Source organism: Abrus precatorius, unplaced genomic scaffold (genome assembly GCF_003935025.1).
Source record: "Abrus precatorius isolate BTA unplaced genomic scaffold, Abrus_2018 Scaffold3, whole genome shotgun sequence".
NCBI lineage: Eukaryota > Viridiplantae > Streptophyta > Magnoliopsida > Fabales > Fabaceae > Abrus > Abrus precatorius.
This window is the reverse complement of record NW_020874373.1, coordinates 12,595,450-12,621,474: the sequence shown is the minus strand read 5'-3', so window position 1 is coordinate 12,621,474 and position 26,025 is coordinate 12,595,450. Positions and strand designations below refer to the sequence as shown.

The following is a 26,025-nucleotide window of genomic DNA, read 5'->3' as shown; positions in this document are numbered from 1 at the left end:
AATCACAATCACCAGCTCAGATTTCTCATGTAAAGAGCTTTTAGAATATATATAACCATTGCAAGGCCCATGATTTGTTAGATTTATCTCATTCCCCTGCATTCCAACCCTGTCTAATGGGCATAAACCATTTCCCCAAGTAAACTCTCATTCACATATTATTTCTGTAAATAGGATTTAATATAAAACTAACCCAAATTCAATTATAAACTAATTGTGTAAATAGGATTTTAAATCCAAATTGATTTATTTTTTTTAAAATGGATTAATTCTGATTTTAAATTGGTTTTTGGACAAAACCCAAATTTGACAGTAGCTTCCATGTAAGATTCTCTTGTTTTCAAAATTAGGGAATCCCACCACCCAAAGCCAAATCAAGACAAACTTCTATTGAAAACATCAAATATTCAATTATCAAAAAATGGAGAGGAAAAACTAAACGGAAGATGCATCTTAGAACTTGAAATTTTACTAGCCAATCTCAATTGTAACGGTGCATGCTTATAACAAAACCGAAGTATTATATGTGCTAAACCACCAGAAAATATAGTGCTGCGTTAGAGTTTAAATTACAAGCAAGTGATTTCGAGTTAAAAACTCCATGAAATAAATAGTAATTCAGCCCTCCTAACAAGGAGAACTTCGACACTCCTCCAGACGAGAATTAATCAATCAACATAATTGTAGGTTGACAGGTTCTATGTAGTTCCTACCGTCACTTCAATTTTAGCTATGGTTCTGAGGAACTTTCCAACTTAAAAAAATATGACTAATTATGACGTAAGAAGCAACTTAGACATGTCGAGATATTATAAGTTCACATTTTAGTAACAATTCTTCAATATTTTATGGAAATAAAATCACCCGTGGATGTCAAAAGACTAAGCACATTTGAAAATATAAAGAAATGCATTAGATGAGGAATATGGAAAATCCATCAGATTCCAATACTGCTATCAATATATGAGACCATAAATTCATTCATTATTAGTAATTTCTCTCTTTTCTTCCTCCGTACCATCGTTTACCTTGACAGATGAGACAATTTCATTATCCTGTTCCAAATCTTCTTGCTTGTTTATTTCACTAACTTCCTCCAAGGGCTTGTAAGTGTAAAACCAAGCACATATTAAATAATAAATGAGATTTATAACTTGAATCCCACTAACAAGAAAATAATAGCACTCCAATCTACCCCTATTGAGGTTCCTATTAGGTAACCAATTCCTTTCCTTGCCAGAATACTTATGCACTAGTGACACCAATAATGTACCAACATAGTTTCCAATTGCTGTAGTTATGCAATATAGAGCAGTAGCACTACTTCTCATGCTTTCAGGTGATTGATCATAGAGAAATTCCAAGTGTCCAACAATCATGAAAACTTCAGCCACCCCATGTAGACAATATTGTGGTACCAACCAAAATACACTAATAGGAATAGTGGCATTAGGATCATCTAATAAATGGTACTTGGCAGCAACTTGTTTTCTTTTGATTTCCACAAGTGCTGAAACTAATGTGGCTACAATGTTAACAACAAAACCTACTCCCATTCTTTGTAGGCATGTGATTCCTGAAGGTTTCCCAGTGAATCTACGGGCAAAGGGAACAAAGAGGCGTTCATAGAGAACAACACCTACTATCATGGTTAGAACATTGAAAATGGACATGCTAGCTGGGGGAATTTGGAATGAATGAGAGAGGTGACGGTTCATTGTGCGAGCTTGTTGAATCACAAAGCTTTGTTGATTTGATGAAGCAGTTACGAGCAAAATTCCTGATGCCCAAATTGGAAGCATTCTAATTATGCATTTTAGCTCCTCAACTCTGTGGACAGTGGCTAATTTCCACAAGTTTGGTGGTGCATTTGGATCTCTGGACTCTTCCTCTGTCACAGTTGCAGCCTTGTCTAACCATCTGCATTTGAATAGTCAAGTGATGTTGAATATACAAATGCAAATTCAGTCACTAAATTATCAAAGATACTTGCAAATGTAAGGTGAATAAGGCCCGTTCAAAATAAAAGAAGCCCCACGTTACTTGAAAATACGAGAAGTAAATACAATATAAGTAAGAGATACGTAAGTCTAGTTATTGAGGAAATAAAGACACCATCCTTAATCTAAATAATTCTTACAACTAATAATGGTGATCCTTATTATTTGATAACAATTTTCTTATTCTCTTCTCAAAATTTATTTATTTATATTTATATTTTTTAGATCACCTATTTTTTAATAACAAGATATTAAGGGAAAATTACATGCAAGAACCAACATGATTGCTTTTTTAGTTCTAAATTATATTAAAAATTCTTGTGTCTTTTGTTCTTGAGTGTTACCCAATGTTATTATAATTGTGGAAAAAAACCAAATTCAGATAATCACTTAAACTTACTTAAATTGATCGGCGTGTAAAAGCCTTCCTTCCAAAGAAATAGCAGCATCGAGCTCCCTATTTTGGTACAAAAACTTGGGATCCTCTGGCAAAGCCTCCTTCCTCTTCCTTATAGCTGCCACAAGCACTTGGGCCAAACGAACCAATGGACTACTACCTGGTTTCACAGTCTTATAGAGTGGTGAGCCCAACACAAAGGCTATGATGGATAAGAACATTGCAATGGTTGGAATCCCAAGGCCCCAGCCCCAACCCAAGTTGTCTTGAATGTAAACCACAATGGTCAAAGCACTTAGAGAAGCCAATCCCATGCAAAAAAAGTACCAATTGAAGAGGTTCCACTTCCTTGATTCCACACCTTTCTTGGTCATATCAAATTGGTCTGCTGAAAAGGGCACAACACAAGGTCTAATACCACCTGTCCCAAGTGAAATGAGGAATAGAGAGGTGTAGAGTATCCATAGTTGTGATGATGTGGCTTTTTGGCAATTCACTTGAGTTGGGCATGGTGTGGGGTGCAGATATGGCAGTACAGCTGATACAGTTATCACAACCAATCCCTGCATCAAGGAAAATAATATGGCAAAATTACTGGCAGAATAATTTGCAAAATGTTTACACCAGAACACTTCATTTGGATTGAAATTGTTTCAGATTGATATGATTGATCATAGAAAGATATTTGAAATTTGAGAGTTTAAAATCTAACTTATAAACAAATATTTAAATTAAAAATGTTAGAAAATAAAAGTGTTGAATCTTTAAAATTAGTTTTAAAAAATCTTGCATTTTTAGTTACATTTAATCTCATTCTTTTTTTCTTATGTCATGCTACATGGCTTATATTGTACCTCTCTCACTAAAGACATATACTTGTTAACCAATGTTTTGAAGACACCAATTAAGAAATCAAAAATAATTTTTTTATTAAAATCATACTAGAATACATTAAAAATTACCGAAAATGTATATCAATAATATTTTTTAATAAAAATTTTGCACTTTTGATTCTTTAACCTACACCCTTTAGGCACTGTTTAACATTTGTCAACTTTTAATTAAGATAAATATTTAAAATAGTTGAGAGTTATATCCAAGCTTGATGAGGATAATCAGCAGTTGACTATTACAGCGATTTACTGTAGAGAGATAAGCGGAGAATGTAAGAAACCAGTTCATAGATGAAAGAAGCCACAACAATGGTCCAAAATCGGCCAGCATAGGAATCAGCAATGAAAGCACCAAGCAGAGGAGTGAAGTTTGATGTGCCAGTAAAGTTGGTGAGAGTGATGGAGGCTGATACCAATGGCATGTTCATCTGTTGTGTAAGGTAGGTTATCATGTTCGAATGAAAACCAGAGCTCGCAAATCTGTCACATATTTCATTTGCTGCACATTCATATGCATAACACACAAGGCCAAATTAATCTTTGGTTCATATATATATATATAGGCAGAATCTTCTTATACTAGTATAAGTCTAAAAAATCTTATATTTGTATGAACCTTTTATTTAACTTTAATGAAAAATTTAAATTGAATGTAAGAATTTTTATATTTATATTAGTTTAAGAAGGATATATATATATATATACTAAGACATTTTTTTATTATTCTTTTTAATAACAGAAATTATGAATGTCATAAATTCTCAGGGCCATTCTTTGTGCTCTTATGCGTGCGTGCATATTGCATTATAGAAACTGTAGTTTCATGAAGGTAAAAATTTAAAAGAATGAAAGAAGAATTATAAAGATTAATGGAAGTATTGATGCATTAGTATTTGAAAAAATAATTACAATATATTAAGTATATCCTAGTGTCAAACTTTATTATTATATTAATCGTTAAGAAGCTGGAAAAAATTAATAATAAAGAATAAATAAGTAAAAAATTAATAAATATTTTTAAAATTTTATAAGAGATTGTATATTATAAATATCAATATTTTTTATTTTTAAATAAAAAAAGACCGGAAGGAACAATCACATAACCGTATCAGTTCATTGATAAACAGTTTTATTTGTACATATAGAAATAGCAAAATTTGCAACATATAGCCTAGTACTCTTAGTCTTCTCTAATACTATTAATTAATTCGAGTAATTGATTTATAAAAGGAGCTAAGCCAACATATATTTGGTACTGAAAACAATACATTTTGACATCATAACTTATTATTAATTATACTACTTCATTGCTAGATAGTAAATGAAAAAGAAATGCATTTGCACGTATTCCATTTATTTTGTATAAATAATGTCACATTTTTTATTGTACAAATATCATTACTCATTCAATGGACACTAATTTTAACGAGTTAAAGTAAAAAAAGAAAAAAAAAGTTTGCATCTAATTTCAACTTGTAAAATAATATCTAAGTTTAAGATTGTCTTAAGTTTGTAAAAATTTTTCAGACTGAACTTCCATTCGAACTTAATCAAACGAGATTTTAAAAAATGTAAATTGAATTTAAAATTAAAATTAACAGGTGAATCCAACAAAACTAGTCCAGTGTAACTTATGTACAAGTGCAAATTCAACGATGGCACTTAGTATAGAGAATCCCACAAGCACAGCTACCGATAGACACTGTCTTTTCTCTCTCTCTCTCTCTCTCTCTCTGATGTCAAACCAAACCAATTATTTGAAGGACACAATGGCAGGAATTGAGGTGGAAATGAATGTGAAGAAAATTAATTAAATTTAACAGGGAAAGATAACAGTGAGAAAGAATGAAAGGGGTTACCAAGGATGAAAGGTAAAGCTCTTATGCCTCCTCGTCGATGTCGCTTGCTCTTCTTATTGTTCACTTCCTCTTCTGTCTCGGCGATCTCGCCATTGCCTCCAATGCTCTTCTCTGCTTCCATATCCTATATCTTCTACATACCGATATTGTCTATGCTTATATATACCATACCTTCCATTTCTTATTCTATGTACAACAATGTTCAATTGTTTTATGCGTCTTTATAGTTTAAGTTTTTAACATGATCTTTATATTCGGAAAAGGAAAAAAACTTATGTAAATTCTTAATTATATTCACAATCGTTAATTATTTTTCACTAAATTTTAAAAAATTACTTAAAATGTAAATAAATTATAAGAATTCATTTAGTATAACACCATTGACTAGGTTTTTATATTTTTAAAAATTTTGAAATAAATTTGTATAATTTAGTAAAACATAATGCTCATCCAAATGTGGGCCCGCCCTATTTAATATATTAAGAAAATAATAAATATAGATAGAAATTTTTAAGTTGAAAAAAGTACTAAAACTATAAAGAGTTCCATAATAATTGTACATGTATAAATATAAATATAAACATAAATATATATTAAAAAGATAATTGTACACGTCTCTCTAATATTCTCGAGACGAAAAAATTATGACACTCAAGATATCGAAATTCAAAACTACTGTGTTAGCACATGCAATACGTTGCTTTTCTTTTGTTTATATTAGCATTAAAAAAGTTGTGGGTTGTTTAGAAGTTGAAACCACACTCAACTTATACAAGTTATAGGAAAGTTTAAATCCAATAATACCTTCCACTCTATTTTTCTCTGTGGAACCTTAATTAAACCTTCTTCGGTGCCATTTAGTAATGAACCCCTGTTCTAACAAATAATGCAAATATAGTGTTTGCATTATTTAGGAAAAATTACGAAAACTTTGAGTTTTGTTGAACAATCAAAGAAACAGGTGCGATAAATATAAGGAAAATAAAAGCATAAAAAAATAGAAACTTCCATAATATTTGTTCATATGAGACTGAGAATAAAGAGTTATATTTTTCACACTAAACATCTAAAATCTTTCATAATTAAGTCATCCTAAATCACACTTTATAAAATAACTATAATCATCTAGCTACATGTCACTTACATTCAATGTCATTACACAAGATAATAAAACTTAATGTAGGTAAAGTATTAAGGAAACTAATTTGTAAGTTCACCACCCTTTGATCCTCAAGCACACTCAATTGATATTCTACATTAGACTCATAATCTTTGACTTCGTTAGAGTGATACTAAATTAGTTAATAACTTGGGTGTAACGTGAAGCATGACTTGTCAATATTTATCCCTTTAGCAGATCACTGTCGTCAATTTTACATGTGATATTATTTTAATAAGAACTTTTTTTATAAGAGGAAATTTATATTTTTTGCTTTTCTAAGTTAGCAATTAGACGTTTTACTTTCCATCTATAGTAAGAATATTTTTAAATACAAGTGAAATATAAATAATAAAAATGTTTTATTAATAATGAAAATTAAGTTAAAATATAAAACTATATGTATTTAAAACCTCTTTAATTTAAAACAATTAAAAATTAGTTTAATTAAAAAATATTTTATTGATAATTTTCATATATTCCTTTAATTGCTTAAAGAAAATAATGATATTAAAAATGTTTTGGAATGAAATATAATATATTATTTGATTGAATATAAAAATTTAGAAAACATATATCATAAAATAAGAAATTTTTGTAATTATGTAAGAATCGGAGTAGGTATAAAAGTCGAATTTATTTTATATGTGTGCGCATAATAATTTTCACAAATATCATTTGTTTTACGTGAAATAAGGCCGAAGTGATTAATTATTAAAAATTGACTCTTCTTAATGAATAATTAAAAAAAAGACGAAAATAAAAATGAGAAGCAAAAAATTAAAAGACAAGAAAAATTTTTGGTTAGTGAATAATGTTAATTATGATGACGTCCTCACTTACGCCATATTGGAAGTTAATCAGAATCAATACTAAGCTGTGTTGCAAGGGTTCAAAGAAGTTCGAATCTAATCAAACCTTCCCACATGAGACAGATTATTTGCAGTAATTATATATTAAATCCTCAAAGCATAGACCAAGTTCATAGTGCCTTCTCTCTGCATAGTGTTGTCCGTGACACTTTAATTATTGCATAATATAATTTATTACTCGTGATTTTTTATCTATATATAGATTTCAACATAAGATTGGATAACTCAAGCCCAAAAGATTGTTGGATACGTGCTGTCCTCTATTATTTTTTCTTATTTTTAATTATTATTATTATTATTTTATTGGATTAAATGTGTTAAATATGCTTGGTGTCTTTCCGAATATATATACTTTCTCCATTATGTACCTTCTTTAGCGATATGTTTTAGTCCTAAGATTAGTTCTCGGGTCTTAACATGAAACAAAACGTAATTATATATTCATTAAATTCATATATACACATGAATCGCTTAATTTTATGATATTCTATTCAATATTTCTTTTATTATTTTTATATAGTTGTAATTTCGCATATTGTAAATATAATTGTACAAAATGTTTTAAACGGTCAACCACGTTTGATTATTAGAAAGAGTCTTTCGTATTTTTATTTGGCCATGATTAGACGGGTCAAGTCAGACAGTTTCGGGTGTAGTTAACCTAAAAATAGCCCAAATTGATCTTTGGATTATTGGAACTATAATCGTCTGCTTAAAAATTCGGGTTCAATAGGTTATGAATTATGCGGGTTGCGGGTTGAGCAGGTCGAAGAATCAGTCTAATGACCCACCTCTGTTCTTCTCACTTCTTCTATTTTTTCTTCCTTGCAAATGAAAAAACCAACACAATCTCAAAGGCAAATCCTATGCCCAACCAAAACCAACAGTAGCAAACCTTAAGAGTTCCAAAACGACACCGTTGTAAGATGTTTCTAAAAGAATATTTTCCTCAATTGATCTCATTCACTGACTTGGAATAAATACAATATACAAGTCGTAATCTTAGGAAACTAATTAGGTAACTAATAATATAAGGCATATATTTAGAAAACTAATTATAAACTAAATATATGCTTACCTAAAATAAAATAACAAAATATATTTACATATATCTTAACACACCCCGCAGTCAAAGCAGGAAGACGACGGACACTGAGACTGTCCCTAAAATCATCAAACAACACCTGCGGAAGTCCCTTAGTAAAGATGTTCGCAATCTGATATCGTGAAGGCACATGAAGAACTCGAACCTGACCACGTGCAACCTTTTCCCGTACGAAATGTATGTCCATCTCAATATATTTGGTACGTCGATGTTGCATCGGGTTTCCCGACAAATAGATACCACTAATATTGTCACAATACACAATAGTAGCCTTGGTAACTAGACAATGCAATTCCAATAACAAATTTCGAAGCCAACACGACTCAGAGACCACATTAGCAACACCCCTATACTCGGCCTCTGCACTAGACCGAGAGAGTGTAGATTGACGCTTAGAGGACCATGACACCAAGTTGTCACCCAAAAACACACAGTAACCCGAGGTAGAACGTCTCGTATTAGGGCACCCACCCCAATCAGCATCAGTATAAGAAACAAGAGACGAGGTCGAAGATGAATTGAGATGAAGACCAAGATCAAGTGTACCTTGTAAATACTGGATAACGCGTTTGAGAGCTTGCATATGGTCCACCCTCGGATCGTGCATATATAAGCACACCTGTTGCACCGCATAAGAGATATCCTGCCTGGTGAAAGTGAGATATTGTAGAGCCCCAGTAAGGCTCCTATAAAGAGTGGGATCCTCATAAGGTGCGCTAGAAGTAGTACCCACCTTAGCGTTGGTGTTAACCAGTGTTGGAGACGACATGCAAGAAGACATACCGGCTCGGTCAATAATTTCTTCGGCATATTTGCGTTGTGAAAGGAACATACCACCCTTATGCCAGGTCACTGCAATGCCAAGAAAATAGTTCAAAGGACCAAGATCCTTTATAGCAAATTCTGAGCTCAGAAGGTTCATAATAGATAATCGGAGAGCATGAGAAGAGGCAGTAAGTATAATGTCATCAACATAGAGAAAAATGTAAGCCATGTGTGAACCCTTTCGATAAATAAATAATGAGTGGTCACATTTGCTATTTGAAAAACCAAGAGACAAGACATAATCAGCAAACCGCTTATACCAAGAACGGGGTGCTTGTTTAAGCCCATATAATGACTTACGCAAACGACACACATAATCCAGATGAGTATGGTCACGATACCCCAATGGTTGATGCATATAAACTGTTTCTTATAGCTCACCATGAAGAAAAGCATTTTTGACATACAACTGATGAATGGGCCATGCCTTTGAAAGAGAAATAGAAAGAACGGTGCGAATTGTAGCCGGTTTCACTACCAAGCTAAAAGTTTCTCCACAATCAATGCCAACCTGCTGAGTTTTTCCATTACCTACAAGACGGGCTTTATGCCTCTCAAACACACCGTTAGATTTCTCTTTATGAGTAAAAAGCCACATAGATTAGGTGGATAGGGCACCAACTCCCACATCTTATTTGTAATAAGAGCATCATATTCATCATCCATGGCCATTTTCCAATTGGGATCACGAAGTGCTGCAACTGGGTTACGAGGTAATGGAGACCGAGTAACTGAAGTAGCTAAGCCATATTCATCATCATATTTCTTGTTTGGCTTAAAAATGCCCATTTGGCTCCTTGTGACCATACGGGGCGGTTGGATGGGAATATGAGGGGAAGGTACAGTTTGGTCTGCTGGTGTGGAGATAGGAGAAGAGGATGGGCTAAGGGAAGGAGAGGCGGGTGGTCTTGAAGGGAAGTATGGGCTGGCGATGTCTGGGCTCACGGGATCTGGGCCAGTAGGGGGTGGGTTTGTGTTTTCGGTTGGTCCATGTGAGGAGCAGAAACATTGGGAGATTGATTGTGAAGGTGATGCATTGTTTAGGTACTCATATCATCACACAAGAACTCATAAGCAGTAGAAGAAAGGGAATACAATTTCTGAAATGGGAAAACATGCTCATCAAATAAGACGTGACGACAAATTATAATTTTACTAGAAGATAAATCATAACACTTGTAGCCACGATAATGCGAAGAGTAACCCAAAAACACATACGGGGTAAATCGAGGTTGTAATTTATTGATTGTGGTGGATGGAAATCGAGGATAACAGAGACACCCAAACACCCTAATGTGAGAATATGAGGGATCCCGTTGGTATAGAATTTGAAGAGGAGAAGTGTTTCCCAAAACCTTACTTGGAAGTATATTAAGAAGATATGTAGCCATTTGTAATGCATGATGCCAAAAGGAAGAAGGAAGAGAGGCATGAGCAAGAAGAGTACGAGACATATTATTGATAGTTCAAATTTTCCGTTTGGCTTTCCCATTTTGAGGTGAGGTATGGGGGCAAGAAAGATGGAAAGACATACCATTAATTTTACACAAGTCCCAAAAAGGTCCATTGTCAAACTCCTTCCCATTATCACATTGGAAATTTTTGATATAACGTTCAAATTGAGTGAGAATGTGGGCTCGAAAAACTAAGAATTTCTCAAATACATCACACTTTTTAGTCAACGGAAAAGTCCACAAATAATTAGAATAATCACCCAAAAATAAAACATAATATCGATGTCCCATTGAACTCAAAATAGGAGATGTCCAAATATCACTATGAATAATATCGAAAGGCATAGACGTACTCGTAGAAGAGGAAACAAATGGCAACTTAATATATTTTTCAAAAACACAAGATTGACAAAGACTAGAATTAGAAAGACGATTACAAGCAATGCTTTTATTTTTCTTAAGAACATCTAAAATAGGAGCACCCGGATGCCAACTGATCATGCCAAAGCTTAGGAGAAATGGCGGCAAAAATTGAAGGAAGAGTTTGAGTGTTGATAGGAGTAGTAAGAGGGTAAAGATCACTCTAGCTATCACATCTCATTATTGGCATCCCCGTCTGAAAATCCTTCACAGAAAAACTAAAAGGATCAAATTCCACGATCATAGAGTTATCAGTAGTGAATTTTCTAACCGAAATAAGATTTTTGATAATTTTGGGAGCATGTAGAACATTTGTAAGAGATAGGGGAGGATTAGGGGAAGGCAAGCAAGTATGACCATAGCCATGAATCGGGATAGTATGACCACTACCAACAATAATGCCATGATGATTGCTCAAATTAAAATAAGACAAGAAATTACCATTGGAAGATGTCATATAAGAGGTAGCTCTGGTGTCTATGTACCATGATGGATCAGGGGGACTCAGAGACATAGTATGCATCGCCACTTTAATATTTGTAGGAACAGAAGAAGTGGACTGCCCATTCTGAGAGGCCATGTAAGCCTGTTATGATCGTGACCCAAGAACGCCAGGCTGTTGTTTCTGTCTCTGTGGTGCTGGACCCCGTGCTCACCCCTGGTTTGGATATGGGCATGGAGGAGCCCATTGAGGCATCCAACCCCAAGATGGGTAATTCGGCCAAGGTGAAGACCCCCACTGTGGCTGCTGTTGTGGACTCCCACCAGACTGCTGCGGACTACCACTGCCGTCCCCTGCACGGCCAGATTTTCCACCGTCGAACCCACGACCACCGGCACCGGATTTTTTTCCAGAATTCTTGCGATATCCAGACGGTTTCCCACGGTGCTGCTGGTGGTGTAGCTAGTCTGAATGTGAGGAATTTGAGTCGTAAACGGATTGGGAGGCAGCCACCATTGCTGACTCCGAGCCCGTGGCGGCCTCCTTTGCCAATATGGCTTCCTCAAGTGTGAGCATCGATCGAGCCTGATAAAATTGAGGTAGGGGATCACTCTGCCGAATTAACGTCCCAAAACCACGATATGCACTTGTGAGACCCGAAACAAGTTGAATGACGAGGCAGCTCTCCGACACCGGTGCTCCAACATTTTTCAACTGATCAGCAAGGGACTTGAGGCGTTGACAATATGCTGAAGCATTCGAAAAATTCTCCATCTTAGTATTGGAGAATTCGGCCTCAAGAGTTACCGCACGGGAGTGTTTGTTGTCTTGGAAAATATCTCTCAACCTATTCCAAGCATCTATGGCCTTGGCATCGAGTTCAATAATTGTATGCAGTAGGTCATTGGAGATGGTTGCATAAAGCCAAGAAAGAACCGTAGCATCAAGAGTCAACCATAATTCCTTTTCATCCTCAGTCACAGGTACCTTCTCGTTGCCATTGTCAGGAGGAATAATGTGATGAAGGACCTTATGAGAACTTGTAGTAATTTTAAAAAGTTTCGCCCATGTAGAGTATTGGACATTCTCCAGTTCAAGAGTGATGGAGATATGGTTCCGTATATTGGAAACCGCAAGAGCCGGATGGAAAGAACTCTTGTTGTCCGTCATGACGGTGAGAAGAAGAAATAAGATAGATGAAGGGAAATGAAGGAGAAGAAGCGTAATTTCCCTAGAAATCTGATACCATAAAAGAATATTTTCCTCAATTGATCTCATTCACTGATTTGGAATAAATACAATGTACAACCCGTAATCTTAGGAAACTAATTAGGTAACTAATAATATAAGGCATATATTTAGGAAACTAATTATAAACTAAATATATGCTTACCTAAAATACAATAACAAAATATATTTACATATATCTTAACAGTTTCAATTGGTTTTGTTTCTCATCTTCTTTCTCTCTCCACCGCAACTCTCTCTCTCTCTCTCTAAACCAAGACGGTCTCTTTCTCCTCAAAGCCCGGCGCCAACTCTCTAACCCCAACAATCAAACTCATCAACGCCTCCCTCTCTGACTCCTTTCCCGCAGCCTTCTGTCGCTTTCTCTCTCTCTCTCTCGTCTCTTATTCTCTCTTACAACCTCATCAACTCCACCCTTTCCAACAGTGTTGTCGCCGGCTACCGGAACCTCCTCGAACTCGACCTTTCTCAATCCCTTCATCCGATTCCAACCACTTCTACTCTCATAACCTCGTTTTTAATAATCTGCGTTTCCCCTAAATAAACTAATCTGACCCTGTTCATGTTCTGGGCTTTCAGTTAAGCCAGTTTCAGATGAGCTTAGCATTTTTGGACAGGCCTAGCCATGACTAACATGATTTTAACTTTTAGAGAGGAAAAATACCTACTCTAACTAATATTTAATATATTACTCTTGGTAAGATTTTATGTGCAAAATGAAATCACCATAATCAGGTCTCTTTTGATTATGAAATTGTTTGGGGTAAGGAAAATTTTCTAAAGTTATAAAATCTTGTTGAAGGATTTACTTTTTAAGAAGTTTTAGAGGGTTTAGAGAAGAGCCTTCACACGATGAAAATTGCAAGAATCATAAAAAAAGCCTCAAGAAAGAAACTACATTTAAGCCCCTGACACTCAAAACGGCTCAAAAAATAGGACTAGTAAAAAATTATTCTAAGTCTATAAGACTGAAAGCCTTTTCGAGGAGTTTCTAAAGGTTTTCTAGTCCCTTGACTAATAATAACTAAAACGGGTCAAAAAATTAGATTGACAAGAAGATTATTCTAAGTCCATAAGACTGAAGATCTTTCGAGGAGTTTTTGAGGGTCTTAAAGTCCTTAACAACAAAACAGCTCGAAAAACAGAAAGTGGTCAAAAGACATTCTAGGTTCACAAATCTGTTTGAGTTCCATATTTCCTCCAGAATTGCTCAAAAAATAGGAAAGAGCAGAGAAAATATTCTAAGGACACGAGACTAAAAAGAGCTCACTATTTCCTTAAAATTAGTCAAAAAAATAGAAATCGAGGGAGAAATTATTCTAAGTTCATAATGCTAAATGAGTTTTTTAGATTTTTCTCAGAACTGCTTGAAAAAGAGAAAACAAAAAGAAAAGATTATAAGCTCATAAAAGTCATGATAGGACTCAAAAGTTATCACAAGACTCAGAAGCAATTACCAAAGGTTACCAACAGTTACTACCAGACGAAGGTTCAACAACATGAAGAAAGATCGTGGGCGATAGCAATTATGGAAAGAGCTGCAACCGACAGCACGATCATAAGCAATCGTGGATAATGGGCAGTAGCGATTGAAGACAAGCATGTATGGAAGACAATTGATGAGAATGCCCACAAAAGAAGGAGAACGGTGGTGGTCCTCTTGCCTATAAATACTCCAAAACTGCATTTTACAGAGGACAACTTTTTGCACCTAGACACTGCACCTAAAATCTCTGCACGCTGAAACCCTGCCCCACACCGAACGTTAGCTCCCTGGAGTCACACAGTTGCTGTTGTTCGTTGTTGCTAAAGAATCGTAAGTTTACATTCCTGCACATTTACATTATTGTTCTTTATATTTCTAGTTTGTTTTATGTCTTTACTCATGAAATCTCCTTCTTGTATACATTGTAAGCATTGGCGTTCAATTTGATATGCGTTTCTATTTTATAATTTTACTATTCTTGCTAAAATTGTTTATTTTATGATGTCAATTTTATTATTAAGTTAACAATACACTTAAAAGAATCCAAGAGAACCTAAATCCAATCTCCAAATTATTCTTGGATTATTTATTTACAAACTATCATTTTTCATCTTAAACAAAAATATATTGTATGAAGAAGTGATAAGCTCTTTTTCCTTTGAGTTTATTGGAGTGTGTATAATTTGTTAGTGCTAGTGTATTTTGTGTTGATTTTCACTCAATTTCTCCTATTGTCTTATTTTAAAAAAAAAGGTCATAGAAGGTGAAAATCGAAAAAATGAGAAGTATGAAAAGAAAAAACCAAAAAATATAATAAAAAATTGCATTATTTACATTAAAAAAATTCTCATAGCCTGATATGATTTCTTTAAATAATAGAAAGTTACGCCTAAAATGCAAGATAAAATTGAACATTATTAATTAAATAAGTTAAGGGTATAATTTTGACGTAATGCATAAATATTTTAGACTTACAAACATGTATTCTTATATTCTTTAATAAAATATGACATTTTATATATTTATTAACATAATTGAATTTTAAAAATAAAATATTACCACAAAAGGGAATAAGGATGTTTAAAAGAAATTACTTGAACTTATAAAAATAACAATTTTTAAACATATTTTAATAATTTTTTTATATAATTTATTAAAATAAATACTGAATTAAAATGTTTACTTAGTCATATTAAATAGGGAAAATTGTTTGTTTTTTTTTACACAAAAACACATCTAATCCAAGTATCATTTTATCCGCAAAGTACAGCAAAGTTCATAGTAACATAATTTATCATTAATCATTCTCATGTTCAGTTTTATCTGTCTTGTGATCATAATGTTTGCCCAAGGAGGGGTACTATGAAGTGTAGCAAGTGTGATCCTCACATATCCACAACGGATAAGAAGCAGAGTGACTCAGATTCTAAGATCAACCTTGAACCTTAAACCTTGTCCCTTCATACATTTCACGAATATTAAGGTTTGCTGTCTGAAATGGCAACCTCGCTATTCACCTCCTTACTCCCAATCACAGTATCAACACCATCATGTGCTTTAAGAGCCTCAGCTTCTGAATCATATCACTGCCAACACACCCCCAGAAGGCAATTCTTGAAGGGTATTGCATTGCAGGCTCTTCCTCTTGTTGTTCTTAGAGAGCCACCTCCTTCACAAGCTAGAGAAGTTGAGGTTGGTTCGTTCCTCCCACCTTCACCTTCAGACCCATCTTTTGTTCTCTTCTCAGCTTCTCCCAAGGACACTCCTGCCCTTCGAGCAGGTATGTTCAATTTTCTTCTTTACCATAATTGCACTTAAATATTGCTCCTTTTGATGCTGTTTTCATTCCCCCAAAGATGGTGCTTTATCTTGTTCATTCTTTGCATGTGCTTACATTCATGGATTTAAACTAAAGAGGGGAAGAGATTAGTGCTTGTATGGTAGGACGAATGATGATTATGATATTCACAAGAAACTCAATAATTTGATAGGCCTGAGGAAACTATTACTTTGATGTCTTCCTGCAAACAAATTGGTGCATTAATTGATAAATGGGATCTAGAAACTGATGATTTGATTTATTGGATACTTCTCAATTGCCTAATTAGAAATTATAGCTGTCAATTTGGAAGATTTATGCCTCTCAAAAGCTCTCATTATTGTTATTAGCACCAAGGTAAAATTCAATTTTGTAAATTTAAATCTGGGGTTAATGTACAATCTGCATCCTAAAGTGTACGTCTATACAATTTGGTCCCCAAGGTTTTTTTTGGAGTTAATTTTTGGGGAGAAGGGGAGGCAAGGAGAAGACTTATTTAATAATAATCCTTGTTTGAGAATTGTTAGATGAGAGGGACTGAGGAAGAAGTTTTATAAACCCTCCAGAACTCTCCTAATCACATAAGTTCCCTCAATTTGGAGATTTTTCATTAACTCTCCTTCCTCCTCCCTTCTCCTTTCCTCCCTTATCCTTCAAACCCTTTCCCTCTCCCTCCAAACTCCCAAACATAGCCTAAAAGTATTAACTTTCTAACAAGTACCAAGTTGTCGACTTATAAACAATTCATCCCTCAAAATATTAATTTGTATGGAAGAAAATTTCAGGACCAAAGCAGTATATATAATTTACCACTTTCAGGGACTAAATTGTATATTAACACTTAACTCAATCACTTGCACTGACTCTTATTTTATAGTCAACAGTGGTTATCAGTTTATCACCATGCATCTACATTGCACCATTTTCAGCAGATGTTCAGTGTATTCAGCTTCTGATGAATTACCATGATATTTTTATATCCTTTATATGCTTTATATATATATATGCTTTACATATATGTATGTATGTATGTATATATATATATATATATATATATATATATATATATATATATATCCAAACTTAATTGTAATCAAGAGATCAAACCATATCTACTTAGGAATTTTATGCTGTTTACTGTTGTTCTTTGCAATTGATACTCTAAATTTAGTTCTTTGTAGGAAATGTGCAGCCATACAAGTTTATTCTCCCCCCAACTTGGAAACAGGCTCGTGTAGCAAACATATTATCAGGAAATTACTGCCAGCCAAAATGTGCAGAGCCGTGGGTGGAGGTTAAATTTGAAGATGAGAAGCAGGGAAAAGTCCAGGTTGTGGCATCACCTTTGATACGCCTTACCAACAAACCAAATGCAACAATTGAGGAAATTGGAACTCCAGAAAAAGTGATTGCTTCCCTTGGGCCATTTGTCACTGGAAACACATATGATCCAGATGAGCTCCTTGAGACTTCAATTGAAAAGCTTGGTGATCAGACGGTATATTTTCTCTCCATTGCCTATGTTGTCTCAAAATTTATGTTTTTCTTTTGCTTTTACCTAATTGAGTATGAAGAAGCTGGATAATTTCATAGTCTTTTACCTTTTTGAACATTGCCACAAGATCAATAATATGACTTGAGAGTTGCTGTCTTGCTAGCATAAGGGAACAAGAATGTTCGAGTTAAAAGATTTTTCTGAAATGTGCAATGTAGAGGATAATTATACACACATATGCAAAAGTTGCAATGAGAAATTTCAGAAAACTAAGAGTATGAAATCTCTGGAGGATGGGGCATTGTTAGTGTTTTTGTCTCTAGGCTTTGTATCAGAGCATTTGTCAATAATGAGTTTTTCTTGTGTTGCAATATGGTTCTTATAAGTTATATCAGTTCTATCCACATCTCTCTATTCTTAACTAAGAAACCTATAGAATTCCATATTACCTATTTAAAAGATTCCAATTTGAAAAAAAAAAATTCTTGTATTCTCATTGTACTAATCATTTCAATAATCAACTTCTCCCATAATGATATATATGCTCCCTAGTATTGTCACAATATCAGCCAATTCCATTCTTTTAACTGAATAAGAATTTACCAATAAATAAAACCTGGTGAATCAATATTCCATCTCCAAGGAAAACCATTTTGATCCCGTATTAGAAAAATTCCTAATTCTCCCTTAGGAGCCTCAACTCTTACATAATGTTGTTATGTTGTTAGCAATTATTAGTGACTAACATTGCTGAAATGGTGTCTGCAGTACTACAAATATGTGCTTGAAACTCCATACGCTCTAACGGGCTCTCACAATCTTGCAAAAGCAACAGCAAAGGGAAACACTGTTGTTTTATTTGTGGTTAGTGCCAATGACAAACAGTGGCAAGCTTCTGAGAAGACTCTAAAGACCATGCTTGATTCCTTTCAAATTTAGCTTTCTGTCAAAGGTAAATAAGGGTACTTTACCTTAAGTTTATTTCCTTCTAGTTTTGTCCCATTTCAAATTTTTGTTCAGAGGTTAAAATCATATTTTATATGTTTTAACTTTAAACAGTCTTGCCTTTTTCTTCTTTGTATATATCTGATTATGTAAATGACTTATGTTTTGATTGTATTTGTCTTAACTTATTTTATATTTCTAACCAAAAACTAAAAAAAAAAGGTAAAACAAGTGGAAGAAAATAAAAATGTTCAGTAGCTAATTCATTAACTTTATTTGCGTTTATCTTATATTTATTTGTCACGTCTCCTTCCAACGTGTTGACACCATAACTTTGGCTACATGGTTTTCATTTTTTCTAATATCAATTGTCTCAATGTCTTTTTGTTGTATAAGCCGTGATAGGCATGATATACAATCCTTATATTATAATCTATTCAGATTGTAGTTGATCTGACAGTTAGACTTCAGTGAGACTTGTTCCATTCCAACAGGCTTTATGCAACCTTTCATTGAGCATGTAAATTCAACCAAACAAGGCAGGTTGCTGTTGATGATATTATATATATTCAAGTCACACAAATTGTGCCAAACATGAGCAATATGTTAATACTCCCCTAAATGTAAGGCATAATAATACGGAAATGATTCTCTAATATGGTGCTTTTTAGTGATGTGAAAATTTGTCAAAAGATTCATTATCACAATGCAACTATACGTGGGTTGCAGCTAGGCCTATTTCTGTAATTGGTGAGTGATTTGCGTAGTCATGATGTATATCCAATGCAACCCGTTTGTTGTCAAACTGAAAGAGTGAAAGCTCTTATATGTGTGTTTAACTTGGCATTAATTTTACTCAACCGCGAATTCATTTTAATGCTCAAGTTATAGCTTGTACATTGAAAAGTGGTTTAATGTAACTTTGTTAGTTTTTCAAACTCATGCTAAATTAATGTTGCATTTGTCATTAAATGAGAAACGTGCCTAATAAGGCAACGTGTGAAGGTATTTGAATATACCGTAATTTTCAAGACGTATAGTTTTACGATGGTATTTACTATTTATAAATGAAACCTATCACATTAAAGTCAAAGTTTCTACTAACCCATTGATCTACTAAAACTTGGTATTATTTCTTAGAAGAATCTTTTCAAGAGAGGATATAACAACTAAAGATTAAAGAATGACAAGACTAAGTCAATCGTTGAATGACGAGCTCCCAACTCTCTTAAAAGGTGTACGAAGTATGAAATCATAGGATACCCCATTGAATGCCTCTGGAAATAGTTGTAGATCTCCCAGACTCATTTGATGAGCCTAATGTTTTAAGAAATAAAATAAGTATGGAATAAAATGTGTTTATTGTTACTTTTAAATATTTATTGTCACTCTTATTTAAATTAAAATTGTCTAAAATATTTTTTAGTCTTATTAATAATAAAAATATTTTTAAGTTAAAATTTCTTAAGAGTAAAAGTAGACACTTTCTTGAACAAAATGTACAAATATTAATACATTAACAAATATTTTTTTTTAATGAAACTCAATCTCACTTAGTGAGATAAGACTTGGTTGTTATTTTTTTTATATAATAAAATTATTTTAATAACAATAATATTAATTGTTGACAAAATTATACATAAAAAATTCTTCAAAGTGAGTTGTCATTACGGTGAATAAGAATTCACTCTTAAATTTTAATGAGTTAAAAATATGGATTATTCATCTTAATTTAGATTAGCAAACGATTAGTTTTCTTTTCTCGGCTCCTTTTTAACGGAAAGTAATTTTATGGTAGAATAATTTTTTTTATGAAACAATGTTTAAGCCATTAGTGGACTCAGTGAGGAATTTGGGTAAATCTTCAAAAGTTCATGTCCCAAAAAGGTTGTTAAATGTTGTTTTAGTGAAAATAATTGTAAGAGGAAGTTATGCCTTTTATCATTTTTCAATGAGTCATAATAATTGATGAATAAAATTACTTTCTCTGTTCTTTTTCCTTTAACACTAACAAGTTTTTTTCATTTTTCATTATCATTTTGTAAAATTAATAAATAATTAATATTTTACAATAATTAATATTTATTTGGTATAAGATAATAAATGAGTGAAATAATTAATATAATAGTTAAAAAAATATAATAGGAGGTCAAATAATAAATTTTTATGAATTTAAAATGTCCATTATTTTTTTTTTTAATTCCTATGCAAAATTTTAAATGTAAAAAAAAAAAAACGAAAGTAATATATTTACTGATACACAAAATAAAGCAATAATGCAAGTATTAGTTACCACTTTCTTTGAACCTTCTCTTCTTTTTATTTTATTTTTTCTTAATCCTTTAATACCTTCTACTAAAATTTGAGCCTAAATAATCGAATTAACTCCAACAAACGGTTATTTTCTCTTTTCACTAATAATACTCGAATAGGAGTAGGAGACCTTAAAATAATCATGTAAACATGCTTGATCTCAACTAAATTAATTTCTCACAAATTAATCAATTTAGTACCCGCACTGATGCATGTTTACTTTTTCAAAACAGAAATGACTGCAAAACAAAAATTACTTTTGCACTTGACATTGGCTAACTGAAAAGAATATAACAAATCCTACTAAGGCACTAAAACAGTTTTAATATGACAATTTTGTCAACATCCTATTTAAATATTCAAAAATAATAAATTTTTATTAAAAAATATTTACTACATTAACGATAAAAAATAATAATAATTTGTTTATTCCAATAAAAGTTTACTAATGCTTGGTTTCTTAAACTCGATCCAAAAAATTGAAATTAACTTTATTCCAAAACCAAGTTTACAAGCGTGGTCTCAAACACACATTTCCACTATAAATTCAATAATTCATGAAAAGGGACCCGCTTATAAAAACTCTCAAGATGAGCATAATATTAATTTTCTGAGAAAGGTTGCAAGTCGGTACACGACATAGGTCAACCCCATTCAAGGCCAACTTCTAAATTCTCAGTACACTTTTACGAGGTACTTGGAACATAAAGCCTGCTACTTTAAATATGATATGTACAAAACTGGAGCTGGGTTTCCTTCCTTCCCAGTCCCCATCTTTTGTTACAGAAGCTAAAACTCAGGTTAGATGGGTGTATAACGGAGAAAGTATGTATTGTCATACATAAGCAGTCACCAGATGGGGAGAAACACGAGGAAGACCACATGAGTAAGTTACATACTTGACACTGTCCATAAGCACCACCACAAAGATCCGAGAGAGTGACTTTGGGGTCACCACGCCATCAACATCACCATCTCCAGCCTCTTTGGGATCAACAAGCACCGAAACCACCGTAGAAGATTTATTACCATGGAGGTGATCTTTATGCGAATTTCTTACATGTTCTTCAGTTATGTTCAGACTGGATCCAGCAAATGGATCTGGAAGACCATGGAGGATTCTTCTATTCCTGGTCTTGTTGCCTGAGGTAGCATTCCGACGGTTCTCGGTAGAAATATTGGCTACTGATGTTGCAGGAACTATAGCACCAGGAGTTGGAGAAACATCAAACTGGAAAACTTCAGTGCACATGCCAGAACTTAACATGGGCCCTGCATCAGGGAATCAGAAAATTCAGTATATTCTCAACAGTTAATAGAGGTCAAAATGGGCAAACAGCTTCTTTGTCAACGCACTGCTTAAATAAGTAAAGGACTTGGTTCAAGCATGATTGAGAGGCTGACAACATGAAGACACTGTTTCAGCCCTTACATTCAGCAGACACATAGATGAAGAGATAGGTGTATATCATGGCCTAAGAAAGGCTATTCTATAGAGACAAAAATGAAACGATGAACAAAAAATGCAGAAATGTGAGGGACAATTCTTTTAAACGAAGCACTAATAAAACAAAGCCATAAAAATTGGTTTGAGAATCCCAAGGAGTCAAAGTAGTCCATCTAACCAGGTTTGGAAGAACTCTGAAAATAAGTAAGAAAACTTGTTGCAAAATTATTGAAGTATTAACAAGACACAAAATTTCAAATACCAAAAAGCATGATGATTTTTTATCAAGGGAAACCAAAGAGCAAACACTAAACATATTAGCTTAGATAGCATCTTCAAAACTTGATTATCACCAAAATTGAAAAGCCTTCATCCACAAAAAGTGCTACAAAATGGGAACTTAAGATTAAGCAGTTCAAGAAAACATAACATAAGTCAGCTGAAGAGAATGTATCCTTCCTAACTTATATAAAGCAAAATTCAGAAGGCAAGACAAATTAACTGATAATCACCTGCAAGACCTTCCCGAAACCACTGTTGCATTTTTCCATCAGTCGCAGAGGACTTCATGTGGTCCTTCAAAGCTTTGGTTGAACCAGAGCCGAGAGCCTTCCTCTGTTCAGGAGAAACCCTATACACGTGTGGATGTTGACCTCTATTTCTTCCAACTTGAGGAATAGCCAATGCAGAATCCCAATCAGTAGGAATGGCCAAACCAGTTTCTCTCTTGTCCTTCTTTGCCTCAGCAGTTTGAGAAGCCATTGCTTTCTCACTGGCCATAATAGAATGGATTATCAAGTTTCCATCAATCTTCACCAGCTTATCATTCCTAGGAACATACAAAGAAGCAACCAGAGGCTCACTGGCATTGCCCCGATGAACAAAACTATTTGGGTCTTGCCATTCATGCGTTTCTTCTCCCAATTTCCGGCCCCTCTCATAATTAATTCTATCAGAAACACCAAACCCTCCACTAGAAAATCCTACTTCCTCGATTCTTTCAGATCCATTTATATGACCACCATTCACAGGCCAAACCTTACCTCCACCCTGACCATACAACCTATCGCTAACATAGCTATACCCACTAGGAACATTGTTTACTAAACCTTCAAATTTAACATCTACCAGAGGAACAAGCCCACCAAAAAGCATGATAAAGAAAAACAAACCCAACAAACTAATACTGGCAACCTTCTTGGTTTTCACCTCAGTCTTTTTACCCTCATTCTTTTTACTCTTGGAAGCTGCAACTGGCTGCTGAGACTTCAACCTAGGAATGGGGACCAAAGGAACCTGAGAGCCTTGAGGCTTGACAACATAGGGAGCACAAGGCATCCAAGGATAAGGCATAGGCGCCATGGGAGGATGAGGGTACATCCCTGGCGCTGGAGGAGGAGGAGGACACATCACACCAGCACCTAATTGCTGTCTAAGCGTAGCATTCTCAGCCATGACAAACGATATCTTACTACTCAGATCAGTAATGGTGGAATGCATTGATCTTACCTTCTCCTCAAGCTCTTCCACATAATGCTTTTTCCTCTGCCTAGAAAGCTGTGCACTTTCCCTGTTCCTCATCAACCTGGCCTTCCTTTTCTCGTCCTCATCATCAATCGCATTCACACCAGATTGAGATTGTTCCTGGGTCTTGTTTTCCAAAGCCACAGAGGAGGACCTTCTGTACTTGGTAGTTCTATTCTCAGCACTTCCTTCACAACACTCTTTCTTCCTCTTCAGATCACAACCTTTAACACCAATTTCCTCCAATTTTATACTTTTATCCATAACTGCATGTCCATGGGAAGATGTTATGTCCCTCTCATAGCGGCCAGAATCAAGTGAGGGCGAGTTCATAGCTTCATATACACCAGACCCTCCGTTGCCTGAACCCTGAGACGAAACCGGTCCATCAGAAGACTCTTCCCGGTCGCTAGATTCCGACTCCGGCGAAGGAGAGCTAGAAACTTTAACATCAACTGAATTATGCGAGCCCTGTTTACCCGAATTATCAATGGAGACCGAGTCCAACGCTTGCGAATTGAAAAACCTAGAAACGCCGGAGCTTCGATCGCCAGAAACCGCAGATGTGCCGGAATCCAACGAATCGGAATTGGTAATGTGATAATCGAAATTTTTTGCAGGAGAATCGCCGGGATCGTCGATTGACGGCGAAATGGAAGCGCCGTTAGGGTTGCATGCATCGGGAAGAAGGAAATCATCGGCGTCGGAGGGGATGCAGATGCTGTCGAGATCATCGAAGGTGATCTCGAATTCTCCATTGTCGCCGAAATCAAAGCCGAATTCGAGATCTGAGGCGAAGGCTTCCGAGGGAAGCGCGTCGTTGTCGAACAGAGAGTCCATGCATGGGATGGGAAGGTTCTCGAACTCGGCGGAGAAGTCGTCGAATCCGAGATCAGAGGCCGGCGGCACCACCGGAGGTGGCGATTCGACGGCGTGCATTGACTCAGACATGTATGAGGGTTTTGGAGAATGCAGAAGAAAGGTTTCGACAAGGTTTTGGGAATTTTGGGGTTTCGTTCGCTATTTGAAGCAGTGCGCGTGGGTAGTTACTTTGTGCTCTGGTAACACGCGCGCGTGGGTGCACTGGTGCTAAGGAGCTCGCAGCTTACGAGTTACGACCTAGTTTTATTTCTTTTCTTTTTTAATAAGTAATTTTCATATTTATTTATTATTATGAAAAAGTATGTGGAAACTTCTCCGCGATTGCGAAGGGATAATGAGAAGTGGCAAACCAAATCCAGTGAAGCAAGAATTGCGTTTCCGCTACGTTCTGCAACTTTCAACTGCCGAAACGTGCGGTGTCAAATTATAAATGTATTTAAAATTTAAAAACCAAATTATTTTCCAAAAAACATTTAGGAGGCATTTCTGGACTTTTTTTTATTCATTCGAAGTTATTATTATTATTAAGGAAAAAAACTAATCAAACTACCACAAATGCTAATTAATATCATTTTTTCTCACAAAAAGTTGTAGCAGTTGTATTTTAATTTTAATAAAATTAATTTTAAATTATTAAATATAATTGCAATTGATTAAAATTAATTTTAATCATTTTTATTTAAAAAATAAGATTTTTTAACTTTAAATAGAAAAGACACTCAGTCTTTCCAAATAACAAAAACTAATCACTAAATCACTTAGAACTATAAATATCTATTAATTCAGATCTTCACACATCTATAATTTAAAATTATTAAAGTATACACCAATGTAGTTATTAATGACTTAATTAGTTTTTGAAAATGTTTAATGAGAAATCTTATTAAATGAGATGATACTTTTTATGTAAAAGAGAAATCAATAAATATTGATCAATAAATATTATCATAAATGTTAAATATTAAAACACACACATTAAAAAAAAGTCAATTGACTATTATAAATGATTATATGACTTCCAAATTTTTTAATTTTAACCATTCAACGTAGTTGTATAATTCAAATTTTATGTCTTCACTCTTATAAAGGAAAAACTATCACCCTAGATATAACTCCTATTTATTAAAATGAAGAAAATGGATTAAAATATAAAATTTAGAAAATTTTGATGAATTAAAGAATTAATACTCTTTACAGAACAAAGTGTCCCTGGGTTTTTTATTTTTATTTTTGCTAACTTTCAGTATTAATGTTAATTTTAGGTATTTGAAATGATAATTTTTAATAAAAATTATTAATTATATTTTTATACTTTTAATTAAAGAAATATTTTCACAAAAAATCTACTTTAAATATTTAATTAATTATAAAAATTATTGTTAATATTTAAAAAAATAGCTAGTTCGAGTATTTACTTTTTTTTTTCTCTTGCTTATTTGA

At 34.0% G+C, this 26,025-nt stretch overlaps 5 protein-coding genes across 8 annotated transcripts; 1 reads left to right on the top strand and 4 right to left on the bottom strand.

Moving 5' to 3' along the window:
• Positions 1-977: 977 nt before the first annotated feature.
• On the bottom strand, positions 978-5,270 carry LOC113861573 (protein NRT1/ PTR FAMILY 3.1-like). The gene is made up of 4 exons (XM_027494488.1): positions 5,150-5,270; positions 3,572-3,789; positions 2,401-2,960; positions 978-1,920 (listed from the first exon to the last, which is right to left on the bottom strand). The coding sequence occupies exons 1-4, from the start codon at positions 5,268-5,270 to the stop codon at positions 978-980; spliced, it is 1,842 nt and encodes a 613-aa protein (XP_027350289.1).
• Positions 5,271-8,044: 2,774 nt separating this feature from the next.
• LOC113862195 (uncharacterized mitochondrial protein AtMg00810-like) lies at positions 8,045-9,468 on the bottom strand. The gene is made up of 2 exons (XM_027495310.1): positions 8,303-9,468; positions 8,045-8,075 (listed from the first exon to the last, which is right to left on the bottom strand). Exons 1-2 carry the CDS (start codon positions 9,466-9,468, stop codon positions 8,045-8,047), a joined length of 1,197 nt encoding a protein of 398 aa, XP_027351111.1.
• Positions 9,469-11,636: 2,168 nt separating this feature from the next.
• On the bottom strand, positions 11,637-13,155 carry LOC113862194. Its single transcript, XM_027495309.1, has 3 exons — positions 13,072-13,155; positions 11,940-12,665; positions 11,637-11,888 (listed from the first exon to the last, which is right to left on the bottom strand). The coding sequence occupies exons 1-3, from the start codon at positions 13,153-13,155 to the stop codon at positions 11,637-11,639; spliced, it is 1,062 nt and encodes a 353-aa protein (XP_027351110.1).
• A 2,369-nt stretch (positions 13,156-15,524) lies between these two features.
• LOC113863199 (psbP domain-containing protein 6, chloroplastic) lies at positions 15,525-19,292 on the top strand. 4 transcript variants are annotated; one of them, XM_027496689.1, is made up of 4 exons: positions 15,552-15,940; positions 17,161-17,477; positions 18,243-18,426; positions 18,880-19,219. In XM_027496689.1, exons 1-3 carry the CDS (start codon positions 15,658-15,660, stop codon positions 18,411-18,413), a joined length of 771 nt encoding a protein of 256 aa, XP_027352490.1. In that variant the 5' UTR covers positions 15,552-15,657; the 3' UTR covers positions 18,414-18,426; positions 18,880-19,219. The 4 variants fall into 4 exon arrangements, with proteins under 4 accessions (XP_027352488.1, XP_027352490.1, XP_027352491.1 ...); XM_027496690.1 differs by having other exon boundaries at positions 15,598-15,940; positions 18,914-19,292; XM_027496688.1 differs by having other exon boundaries at positions 15,598-15,940; positions 18,861-19,148.
• Positions 19,293-21,093: 1,801 nt separating this feature from the next.
• LOC113861262 (bZIP transcription factor 17-like) lies at positions 21,094-24,853 on the bottom strand. Its single transcript, XM_027493964.1, has 2 exons — positions 22,692-24,853; positions 21,094-22,004 (listed from the first exon to the last, which is right to left on the bottom strand). Exons 1-2 carry the CDS (start codon positions 24,652-24,654, stop codon positions 21,568-21,570), a joined length of 2,400 nt encoding a protein of 799 aa, XP_027349765.1. The 5' UTR covers positions 24,655-24,853; the 3' UTR covers positions 21,094-21,567.
• Between the last annotated feature and the right edge of the window lie 1,172 nt (positions 24,854-26,025).